Source organism: Maylandia zebra, linkage group LG7 (assembly GCF_041146795.1).
Source record: "Maylandia zebra isolate NMK-2024a linkage group LG7, Mzebra_GT3a, whole genome shotgun sequence".
Lineage (NCBI taxonomy): Eukaryota > Metazoa > Chordata > Actinopteri > Cichliformes > Cichlidae > Maylandia > Maylandia zebra.
Window position 1 is genome coordinate 66,921,179 of NC_135173.1, and position 12,117 is coordinate 66,933,295.

General features: G+C 43.7%; 1 protein-coding gene across 2 annotated transcripts in view; it reads right to left on the reverse strand.

Moving 5' to 3' along the window:
- galnt18a (UDP-N-acetyl-alpha-D-galactosamine:polypeptide N-acetylgalactosaminyltransferase 18a) overlaps positions 1-11,344 on the reverse strand; it is a 184,199-nt gene extending 172,855 nt beyond the window's left edge. For both annotated transcript variants that reach the window (XM_014413111.4, XM_014413110.4), the window contains exon 1: positions 10,834-11,344. In XM_014413111.4, coding sequence (XP_014268597.1) covers positions 10,834-11,083 — 250 coding nt within the window. In that variant the 5' untranslated portion in view covers positions 11,084-11,344. The remainder of the gene's footprint in view (positions 1-10,833) is intronic.
- Between the last annotated feature and the right edge of the window lie 773 nt (positions 11,345-12,117).

Below are 12,117 nucleotides of genomic sequence, written 5' to 3' on the forward strand. Positions count from 1 at the left end.
TTCTGCATCCAGATAAATACATTTAATGTTTTTCTTTTATGGTCTTGTTAAATAAATAAATAATGGCATGCACTTAATCATCTTAGATTGCACTAGACTAGTTTTAAACCCTTCAAAAGGACCAGATTATTTTATTATGACCTGATATATAAAGCCATAGAGCTGCAGTAGGGTGTACTTTCTTTTTACCATGACTACATAAAGGGTCAGTAAAATTAAAACAAACACTGACCCATGCAGGACACTCTCCCTCGCTCTATTAATCTACTACCTCAGATTACACATGGCTGAAGTGATGCTAGGCTGTAGTTAAAGAGCACTAATCAAGGGTTCCTCACAATGGCAGCCAGTTAAACTTGATGAACGTCGCATTTATAATCATTTCCTTTGTGTGCGAGTGCAGTGCCCCGTCTTTAAAAGTGGAACCCAGCACAGATTTTTAGCTACAATTCTAGAGGTGTCCCCTTAACCCGTGGCAGCTGATTACTGTGCTACTGTTTTGCCAAGGAGACGTCTATAAGGTGTGTGTGTGTGTGTGTGTGTGTGTGTGTGTGTGGAGAACAGTCAGACGCTTCGTCCAAACTGCACGAGAATCAATACAATTAAATTAAAATGTGTCCATCCGATATTTTTATAATGCTCGTTGTTTGGTTCACATGTTTTCACACTCCTGTTTGATTGTGTCGTGTCCAGTGAATAATGGAATTTTATTTCTATTAACATGTGTTAAAACAAACAGAAGCTACTGCCTTATTGCTCGCCACAGTGAGTAGCTCCACATGTTTGACTGAGGATGAAACAGGTCCTTTCCCTTGCTAAACAACGACCCCACGGAGCTTCTACAATGTGTTCAAATTAATATTATTTCAAAAGTCTTTCTGAATGATAAGAGTTTGGTGTGCCTAAATGTTCTTCAGTAGCCTGGAAATGACAAAACAATCACAAAGGATCTGGTTTCTAAAGCTACACAGTGATCGTGTACTCTGCATATAAAGCAATTAAAACATTGTAAATATACTCTCCAGTAGTTTTCAGAGTCCAAGCAGATATATGTAAATACTTTGTTTTGTCCAGTCAAACCACAGCTCCAAGATAAAAGGTGGAAAATGTCGAAGCCGTCATCGATTTCATCGAGACGTTAAAGCGGCGGCTTTCGGTCAGTCAGCCTTGGGTTTGTGTTATGCCGACACAGCAGCACATGAATGAAAAGAGACGATGCTCGATGTGGCAGTGATACAGGAAAGAGACAAGAAAGAGACAAAGAGACAGGAGACGAGTTTGAACCAACCACCACTGTAGGCGCTGGGAACGATCTAGTAATAAAATCTAACGAATGGGGATTTTCAGCATCTCCATTTTTACACAGTAAATTTTGTTGCCCATCTAAAAAGCAATATATGCAATCATTAGATTGCACACACAGCAGATTGTATTTATTTTCACCTTCATCTTTTTGCTGTCTTTGAATGCACAATCCACTGGAAAATAAAATCCTGGGCCAGAAAGTATGCAGCGTTGGATTCTGCAGCAGACGTGCTGTGAATTGGTCTTAAATCCCTAAATTTCGCCATTGTCAGCTTAGATTGTACACCGTCACAGTATAAATGTCTAAATGCATTTTTAGATATAAAAAAATCTAATTACAGTTGCACAGCTGGAATCTGTCAGTTATAAAGTCTTGCTATGCTACTAATCATCGTGCGCTGTGGTTTTACACCTCGAAGGGGAAATTATTTTTAATAGACTAATCTGATGTGAGAAGATATGAGAAAAGACACAGTGATCCAGACATTTTCTATACAACAACAATGCTTTGGCTTCAGGGACCTGCTGAATCCAAGTGCACATCAGGTTCAGCAGGTTTTTCCTCAAAAATAAAAAATAAATAAATAAAAATAGAGAAAGAGCAAGAGATGATTCTGAGTGGAAAAGTGGAATATTGGCTGAGTTTATATGGAATGACCCTTCATGACACCAAAGAAGAGAAAGCACAGTACAAAAAAAAAAAAAAATAAAGCGCCTTTTGGTTCCTGAGGCTACTTAGCACATAACACAATTTGGTGGAAGAGGTTATGAAACAGTTTAGTAATTATATTTAATCAGATTGTGTCCAGCAGGAAATATCATTTTTGTGCGCAGGTCAGATCCCGCCTCAGAGATCTGCGCCCAGTCACAGCGTAACTCAATAATGTGCTCGCTGCGGTCGGGCTCAGGGCAGTGCAAGCGCAGGGAGGCAGCGCTACAAACTCTGCTGGCTTTTATTCAAAGAAAGTGGCACTTGTGGAGTTGTATCGCCCTCCTGCATCTGACCAATCAAAGAAGGACTTAAAGGTTAAGTCATTGCAAAACTATCACACCTGGCCTAGCACCTTCCCTTTGAATTTTAGACGTGTGAGAGCGAGGAACCTGCAGCTCTTTAACATTCACAGGAAAGAAAGTAACCTCTCCAGGGAGGCGAAGGAGTTTCTTCCCTTTGCTCTTCCGCTCAGTAGCATCATTCTGTGTTATCCTCGGGCATCTTGGAGCACGACCATGAGGGGAAAAAAAGAGATCCAAAAACTGATTTCTGTCTACACACTTCCCAGCGCACCTCCCAGTGTTGCAGTGTCATGACAGCCAGAACCGACTGAGGACAGGATGGTACGCTGATGCTCTTCTTCATGCAACAATGCACAAGCGCTGACACCTGCATCAGATCTCACACCAATGCCACGCACCTCTGATGACACGAAGACACCCGACTTGCACTGAGACATGCGCACACACACGCACACACACGCGCACACACACACACACACAGAGTCTCAGAAGTCCACCCTCCTCCTCTTCTGAACACTGTCAACATGGATCAGCTTGCATTGACTCATAAAGAAACTCCTAAAAATAAGTCTGTTGGCAGGGTGGAAACAGACAATGCAGAGCACGAATCAAAACGTCACGTGTGAGCAGACATAAGACCAAAAAAAGTAGTAACAGTGGCCAAGAACACATATTACGTCTCCATAATTACACTCATGCATAGCTCACTTAACACCAGCTCCACGGTGCAGAAATGGATGGTTGTAAACAAATGTGTTAAGCCACACACTGCTTGCTGACCTGAATCTCTTCATTGCTTAACCTGTGCCTCTGCAAAGCCTGCCACGCAACATGGCAACAGCCAGAGGGATCACCTGATATGCTCCGGCAGAGTCGGGATATCTCATTTCTGCTTAGCTCACTAAAACGGAAATCCAGCCTAAAACTGAGATGTGGTTTTCTTTTTGGAGGCCAGCAGGGTTCAGCATTACGTGGTCCAGAAAGACATCTGTGAGTATATAAATCAACAACATAATGTTAAAGATCTTGGGATTATCTAACCTACGCTTTTACTTCATATAAACTGTTAAATACTATACATCATCTCACCTTTCAGCCAACTAAATCATCAACTGTTACCAAATTTAATCAGCTGCATAAAGATAGATGAAACAATATCGGGCAAATAAAAGAAAATAAAGAAAAAGAAACCAGCTTTGGAGTTTCTAGAACTAGTCAATAATAAAAGCAGAGCTCTTACAGAAGATGAAATTATAAAGTGTCTTTTTATGATCTTAATGAAACCATAGTTGGATGAAGTTTTGACTAAAAAGAAATTTATCCCAGACCAGAGAAGAAGAAAAAAACAATGTTGAATGTGAAAATTGGAGGAAGGTCAAATGTGTCAAAAATGAAAAGATGTTCAAGAAGGAAAGAAAAAAAACTGTCAGAGAAAATCTTTGTGACCTTTTCCAGGAGACTGACAGCAGAGTGTGAGACTGATGTGCTACATAAATGTGATCCTGCATGAAACAAAGATAAACGTCTTCCTGACTCTCCTAAATAATTCTAGTCTGACCAACTGGCTGCTTCTGTGAATGAACACCCTTTTCTTCTATCCTAGTATCACTAAATACGCTTCTTGCTACCATATTGGTGGCTAAATTGGAGATATCTGTTGGCTACCAGCACATGCCTAGCATGTATTGTAGCCAACAGATGTTAGGCCCTGAGCTGGAGTCAAACTTGCCAACAATGGCCAAGCGTGTGAGGTTAGCTAAAAGCTGAGAGGACTACTGGCAACTTCCAGTGGAGTGATAAGATTTTCCAACCGGCAAATTCAACACCGCTGGAAGATAAATTCAATTTCCGTTAAAAATGCTCCGAGAGGTCCCAAGACCACAAACCCAGCTGAGTCACCTGCGTCAGTCACTTGAATTTGTGGAGTTGAGGCCTAGCAGACAGCTGGGAGTCACAGCTCGCCATGTTTGGGGGCTGTGTCCCCGACTTCAGTATCCACCTGTGGATTTTTATTTGCATTTTAATTCAGTTCAGTTCCATTTATATAATCTTACTTCCCAACTAAGGTCAAAACACTCAATATCATAAGGTAAAGATCTACAATACTGGAGAGAAAAGCCCAACAAACTGAAGATCCCTATGAGGAAACAGTCTGTGACAGTGGGGAGGAAAAACTCCCTTTTAACAGGAAGAAAGCTCCAGCAGAACCAGGCTCAGGGAGGGGAAGCTATCGATATTTGTTTATGAATGATTATATTGACTGGACAGATGACAACCATTCAATGGGCTGATAACTTTCCAATGACTCTGAGACGCAGTGCGTCCTGGATTCAAACAGGTTTTATCTGAGGTGTTGTTTTTGGTTCATGTGACTCAGGATTGTGCATTTGATAAAACTTTAGTTGAGCTTCTTTAACATACTTGTCCTTAACTCATCTACATCACAAACCTCTGGAATTGACCACATTAAATCAGGCCACTGCATACTCAGACTCAAAGGAAGACTTTGATTTGATTGGTTTTTTAGGTTAAACATGAGCACGCCATGAGAATGTTAAATGCTATTAAAAGACAGTGCCTCTGAGCTCTTTGATGAGTTAGCCTGATCTTCCAGTACTGATTCATGAGATTAGACAGTGCTGAAAACACTGGGGTCCATTAGTCAATGATTTAAGGTCTTAGTTCAGAACAAGTCTGAGATCCTGAAACGGCACGATGTGCAGTTGCTGCTTTGAGTCTTCACACCACCATTAAAATGTCAGAAGTACAGGAACCTTAGTGCTTTTGAGTATTAGTAATATGCTCATATATCAATCATTCAAACTTTACAAACCCTCTGAGTCAGCTTTCAATTCAATGCCAATGAAAGTCAAGCCTGTGAAGTATATTTTCTGCTGCATACTGAGCACCGTATTATCCTCAAACCTGCATGCCAGCGCTGCAGTCCGGTCATTTTGTATCAGTGACAATGCATAAACACGTAAACACATCAGCCTCTGGCTGATAATGTAATCTGGCACCGGCCCCGAGGGCTGAGCAGAGTGGAGGAGAGCAGAGTGCCAAGCACTCCAGAGGCTAAGTTTGCTCACCCGCTGTAACCCTAAAGCCTGTGCAGATTCTATTACCGCTTCTGAACAGTTCAGTAAACCATCAGCCTGCCATTCTCCGCATTACTGATGAGTGTGCTTTAATAATACCCACATCTCTGCACAAAGACTCTGAGCCGCATTAGAAAACACAGATGCTGCTTTAAATCAGAATATGTAGGCGTGTGTAAAAGTGTGCATCTCCTCAGATTTGCTTTTAATTCTTTGCCACAGTAAACAACGTGACGTCTTCACTCGTCTTTGCCCACTTGTGAGAAACTGGTTCTGAATCAGAGGGCCAGTACCCTTAAATATCCCCGTCCAGAGTGGAAACAGACTGCCCCCTGTTGTAGGCACACATCTGACCCAACAGCCAGCTTTCTTTCAATTCCTGAGATTTTAATCCATCCATATATAAAAAAAAAAAAAGCAGGTCATGCTTGAAAGAATGAACTGCTTTTCTCAGCTGCTCTTTGGTAAAAATCTGCATTATTTCCCATCTAAAATGTGCAGAAATGTAAGTTAGTTTGAAGCAGAGGTATAAAAAGAAAGGCCTGCTCTCCTGGTCACTGGTGAATGAAATGTCCATTTTTATATATAATAAAAAGGCTCTGAATAAAAATACTGCTCGAATAAAATGTAGTTCTTTTCTCAGAAACTTCATGATTTACATTCTCATGATTTTAAATGCAAGACAAAAAACCTTTTTTCTTTAGTTTTCTTAAAACTGATGCAAAATCGTATCTTTTCCCTGCACAAACGAACCACAGTTATACATCTCTGCATGAGAAATGATGTTTTTCCTCTCAACAGCATTAATTCAGCATCTCTGATTAGGAGCGTGCTCTCGACGAGCTCATCCGAAACACAAAATTAATCCTGGATCAACAGTCTTTCTCAGAGATGTTTGATAAATTAGGTCCCTTATCTTTCCAAGGAATGGCGTTCTCTCGCCGACTATTGGCATTAGAGCAGAGCTCCGGTGTTAATCAACTCAGCAGTGCATATTTCTCCTAAATCCTGCACTCAGTTACTGGATCATGTACTGTCCCATTTAGCAGAGGATACGGAAAGAGTTTGCCCCACTTTTAAATTTTTGTTGACTCATTGATGCACATCTCTGAGGAGCATAATTAAAATGTGAAGTATCCAGGGGGAGTAGCAGCCCTCTGTGTCTGTATCACGGAATCATTTTATCAATGAATAAAATCCTGGGTAGATGTTGTTGGATGGCTTTTGCCCGCTGGTAGGGTCTCCCACAGCAAATTGGTCCTGGGTGAGGGACCACACAAAGAGCGATTCAAAAAAATCTCTATGAGTGTGAAATCTAGGGAACAGTTCACCCTGCCTGTGACAGGGTTACCAGCGCCCCGCCCCGGAGCCAGAGCTGGAGAGGGTGCCCGAGGACGAGCGCCTGGGGGCCCAGCCCAGCCAGGGGACATGGGCCCACCCTGCGGAGGGGGTCAGGTGCAGTTTGTGCTGGGCCAGGTGTCAAGACCCTGGCGGACCGATCCCCAGCTACCGAGACTGGGACATGGAACGTAACCTCTCTGGTGGGGAAGGAGCCTGAGCTACTGCATGACATTAACAGGTACCAGCTAGATATAGTCTAGCTCACCTAGACACACAGCCTGGGCTCTGGAACCAGTCTCCTGGAGAGGGGACGGACTCGGTCCTAGTCTGGAGTTGCTCTTGGTGAGAGGCAGCAGGTCGGGCAGGTATCCCCTCAGCTTGCTGCCTCCTGATTGAGCTGTTCCAGGCATGTCCGGCGAGAAAGAGGTCTGGGTTTCTCTTAGGCTGTTGCCCCCACGACCCTGCCCCAGATAAGTGGAAGAAAATGGACGGATGGATAAAATCCTCACTCGCTGCTAGTAAACATAGAAAACTCAGTTCTTTGGGGTGAACCTATTCTCTTTTCTTTATTTTCTGTCATATATGAACCGTTCCAGCGGTGCATCCTCGTATTAAACATGTCTTTAATTTGAAATAATGATGTCAGTGCATGTCGAGGTAATCCATGTGAGCCAGAAGCTTCAGGCTTCAGATTGATACCGTTTTTCTTCTTCTCTTGGGTCTGTATTAAAGCTGCACAATTAATCAAATTTTAATCTTGATCTCGATTTTGGCTTCCCACAGTGAAACGACTGCGATCGAGCGATACTGAAAATCCATGCACTGCCAAAAGAATGCAAAGCAAAAACGAATGAAGCGCTCCCTTAATCAGCACCTGACCACGCGGCTGCACGTGCCAGTCCCGGCTGCTTCCTGCGCTGCGCGGATTGCAGTGTCTTGGATGAGGCTGGATGAGTAACACCAGGTTAAAGACAGATTTATAACAAAATCCAAACGTCTGGCACAGCTTTAGTCTGCAAACGCACCCCTCAAAGCGGATCAGCTTTAGGGCAAGTGATGTTAACCAAGAACATATGCAGAGAGTGCTTTAGACTTGTGTCTGTAGCATAAAGCAACACCGCTAACTCATTCAAATGCCTGAAAACACACAGCAAACTGCAGCGTAATTAATGCACGAAGGCCAAGAGAAAACAATGCAACGGCCGCTGACGCCCATAGAGCACACCTGTCTGCATAACCATCCGGCTCGCAAAGACCCGCTGAAATTACCAACCCGACTGCACCCATGTTGGCGACAGATGTGTCCGGTAAACACGATGACTAATGTTGCTTCAGGAAAACGGTCAGAATATTGGTCAAAGGTATTCCCACGTGCAACATTGTGCTGTATGCAAAGTTTCCTTTCTGTCAGTTTCATTCACACCTATCATGCAGGTGCAATGAATGAAGTGAAAGACTTTATACTTTTAGGAGATGCATCTAAGTCAGGAATCAACACACTGATACAACTTTGTGTTAAGCTTTTGTTTTTCTTCTAAGAGTCGAATCGAGGTGAATGAGGAGGGTCAACTTTATTTACAGATGTGCAGATATGAAAGCAGTGTTCTGCTTATGATGTCAAAGACAGGAGAAATCCTTTTTTGGTCATCAGTGAGCACACACACCTGCTGTTTGAAACGTCTGTTTATGACGGCTTCAGCTCTCAGGCAGGAACGAGCTGAGGGCCTGCATGAAATAAGGATTATTTTCAACTGTGAACAAAGAAATAAAATCCCTATAATAAAAATATAGAGCTGGAAATGAACGGTCTCCTTTAATGAAGACGTCCACAGATTCAGACAGCTGTAGAAACATTTATCCAGCTCTGACACCGATGACGCTTTTAGACAACTGAACTAATCTGTTCCTGAATATAGGTTGGACTTTAAAAGTTGTCCAGAGAGGGCTTTAAATGGGGTGATGAAGCAAACACAAATAGTACATTAAAGTGGGACATTAACTATCAATGGATTTGAGGCTCTACTCAGCTCAGACGCCACTAAATGCATATATTAGCAGCATGAATGGACTCAAGTACAAATAACAAGCACTATGCTCCTTAACAAAATCACATCTTTGGAAATACATGTGATCCCCCAGAGCAAATCACTGGACCGAACTTTTTCAGAGCTGAAAGGGTTTTCTTGTTGTTGGTCAGTATGGGGTTAGGGTGCACATCTACTGGTTTATGTGGAATTTTCACCCTGCTGGTATACCCAAAGGAAACCCTCACTGCACAGTACCTGCAAGGGCAAATAATTGGCAAGCTAACACCTTCTAGTTTCTGAAACTATGCTTGTTCACTGGTTATCAGGTGGAGAGGTCACATTAAATGAAAGGCTTTCGCACACATTTCATTCAGTTGGCTCTGCGTCCTCACAGGAAGAAGGTTGTGGGTCGACTCTTTCTCTGGACACCCTGGATTCCAGCTAACAGGGAAAAGTACTGCATAGAAAATAAATTAAGGGTGTAACTCTGTAACCAACTTTGCACCATTTAAAAGCATTGTACCATTATTTTATGGTACGCTCTCTCTAGGATACAAGTGTCCCACATCAGGAATGCTTTGGTAACACACAACTATACAGACTTATGGCTTCAGCATTCCTCACCCCGACCACCATCTGTTGGGAGAAGTCGGCTAATGCTAACACGGAGCCAGATCTAAATATCCTTTCAGAGAGATGACTGGTTGCCTTCACCAGAGCTGGATCTGAACAGTGAGAACATTTGTTGGATGTTAAGGTGTTTCATGAAGTCCAGAACTGACAGAAACTGGCAGACGAAGAACTTGCAACATTACAGATAATACAGAAACCATTTAGCACAGATATGAATATGAGCAGGAGTGCATTGACGTTTTAGCTTTCCCTGTTTGTGTCACTCAGGCACAAAAATCTTTGAAACCCACAGCCTCAGTGGGCTCTGCATCAGCGACAAGCAGCTGTACCCTAAAAAAGGCACATCGAGGCACTTTAGCTGCGAGCTCACACCTTATGAGAATCTGTGGAATCATGTGATACTTTTACTGTTCTGTAATCACTCTGACTTGGACCACCGGTGGACTGATACACAGCTCCCTCTGCAGCCACACAGTGCTTCGATGTTTTGTTAAACATGTGTAGAAGTCTGCTATTCCAAGACCTGCAGGCAGCTGTGAGAGAAGGATAAATTCATGGATTTGCCTCCTTTAAGCAGCAGGGGAACGTCTCCACTTTATTTCTCACATGTGAATTTTCCAGGTTTTCTTGCTCTACTATAATATTAAAGCACTGTGGTGGCGAAGGTGGGGCTTATTGGCTAACTTTAACTGATAAAAAACATGTCACACAAGGCTCCGCAATTATTTCACAGCCAATGAGAAACAGGGTGACCTGTCACAGATGTACAGGACGGCAAAGCAAGAGTCATCCACAGAGCCAGGAGCACATGGCTGCTGAAACATGATCTGCAGTAATGTAAGATGGAAAAAGGGCCGTGTGGGTCCTGCCTGCGTAATTAAATTGCTCCACAGCTCTTTTTCTGCATTTAAAGTATGCAAAACAGTCTCCATACTTTACATATTTGTCTGCTTTCTACTGCTTACGTGACAGTTTCTTGTTTTTCTTTGTTAATAAAATAATCAATGCTAATTTATTAATGAGATCTGGGTAGCAGGTCTGATACATTGTATATTCCAGTGGAAAATTTCCACAGCATTTAAAAGGCTCTGTTTGCATGTTGCAAATAATCACATGGACTGCAGCAGTCTCCGTGAGGCTCGGTGCACAGGTGGAGCTGTGACTTTAATCTGAAACACGCGCTGGACAAATGGGGCTCAAATATTTCCATTAGCTGCTAATCTGTTGATTAACCCTTTAACTAGTCGCTCAGCCCCGGTTACATCAACAGAAAAGCAACAGCAGAAATGTTCGTGTAACTGATTATTGTGCGGGGATCGCAGCTTTATCACTCCGCACTGCTCCTACAATGACGCCGAGCCCGGCGTTTCCCCGGAGGCTCCAAACTTTCCCGTAACCACGGCGGCTGCTCTGACCTTTAATGTGCTCGTTGACGACGCTCTCCAGCCGGTCCAGCCTCTCGATAATCCTCAGGGTTTCACCTTTGCTGTCCTCCTCCAACTTTCTCTCCGCCTCGCCGCCGCCGCCGCTCTCCGCAACTTTAGGACCGCTGTTGGCCACGTAGTTGGTGATCCAACCGACGTACAGCAGGCACACGATGTTGGTCATACCGCTCAGGATTACGCATGTCGACACCAAAGTTTTAGTTCTCCTTGTGCACAGCATCGCGACGTCCCTCCATGGGCAGGCAGGTGGATGCCAGGAGAGGACGCGCTCGAGAAATGTTTCCAAACGGAACTAGAGCGAGTCAGTTCGCCTGTGCGCGCTCACGGGCCCGGATCAGCATCTCCACATCCTCCGGAGGCTTTCAGCGCTTTCCACTGCCGCACGAGCGATACTTCAGGTTTTAATTCCAGAGATGAAAACACGGTGTCCCGCTAAGCTACCGGCGAGTTCAGCCGCAAAGCCGTGAGACGCAGCAACCCACCCCCCACAACCCATCCCACCGCGTCGTAGTCCTTGCACAGCCCAATAGGAGGGTAGGAGGAGGGGTTTGCTGGAGTCTACCCGCCCCCACACACAGCTGGAGCGCACAGAGGAGGGCGGAGGGGAGGAATGTGAGGAAACTCAAGTGCAACGACCCAAACAGTGACGATCGGCGCGGCGCGGTAACGGAAACCAAACCGGTTCGAGTAAGTAAGGAGCGGCATACCGCGTGTGTGCGCGAGCGCCGAGTCTACAGGTGAGTCTACAGGTGAGCCTGTGGGTTCAAGTGTGAGCAGTTTGGTGACAGATTGTGCTGGGACTGCAGGAAGTGAGCTTCACTCCTGTTTTATTAAAAATCATGACTGAGAAAATGATTTTTTATCATCCAAGTCACAGTAGGAGGTCATCTTTCGCACTACACGTCACATTTATATTAATGTAAGATCATCTGCATTAGACATATATGTATAGATGAACACACACGCGCACACACATATATGTGAGAAACTTTGAAATGCAAGTATAAAAATATGAAACTTATCGTGCACAAGCTTAAAGGTGAAACATCCCAGAGGTGTTCAGTTCAGATCATATTTGAAGCTTCAGTAAACGCTGTGCGTTTGTGCACACGTGTGTTTTCCATTAAAGCCAGCTGTTTTATCAGAGGCTGTTCCTGAATATTAGCAACTATCCACACGCTTCACTGTAGTTTTCATTTAGTTTGAGTTATATTTAGCTCCGAGCACGCATCATCAAAACACAACTCGTCAGCT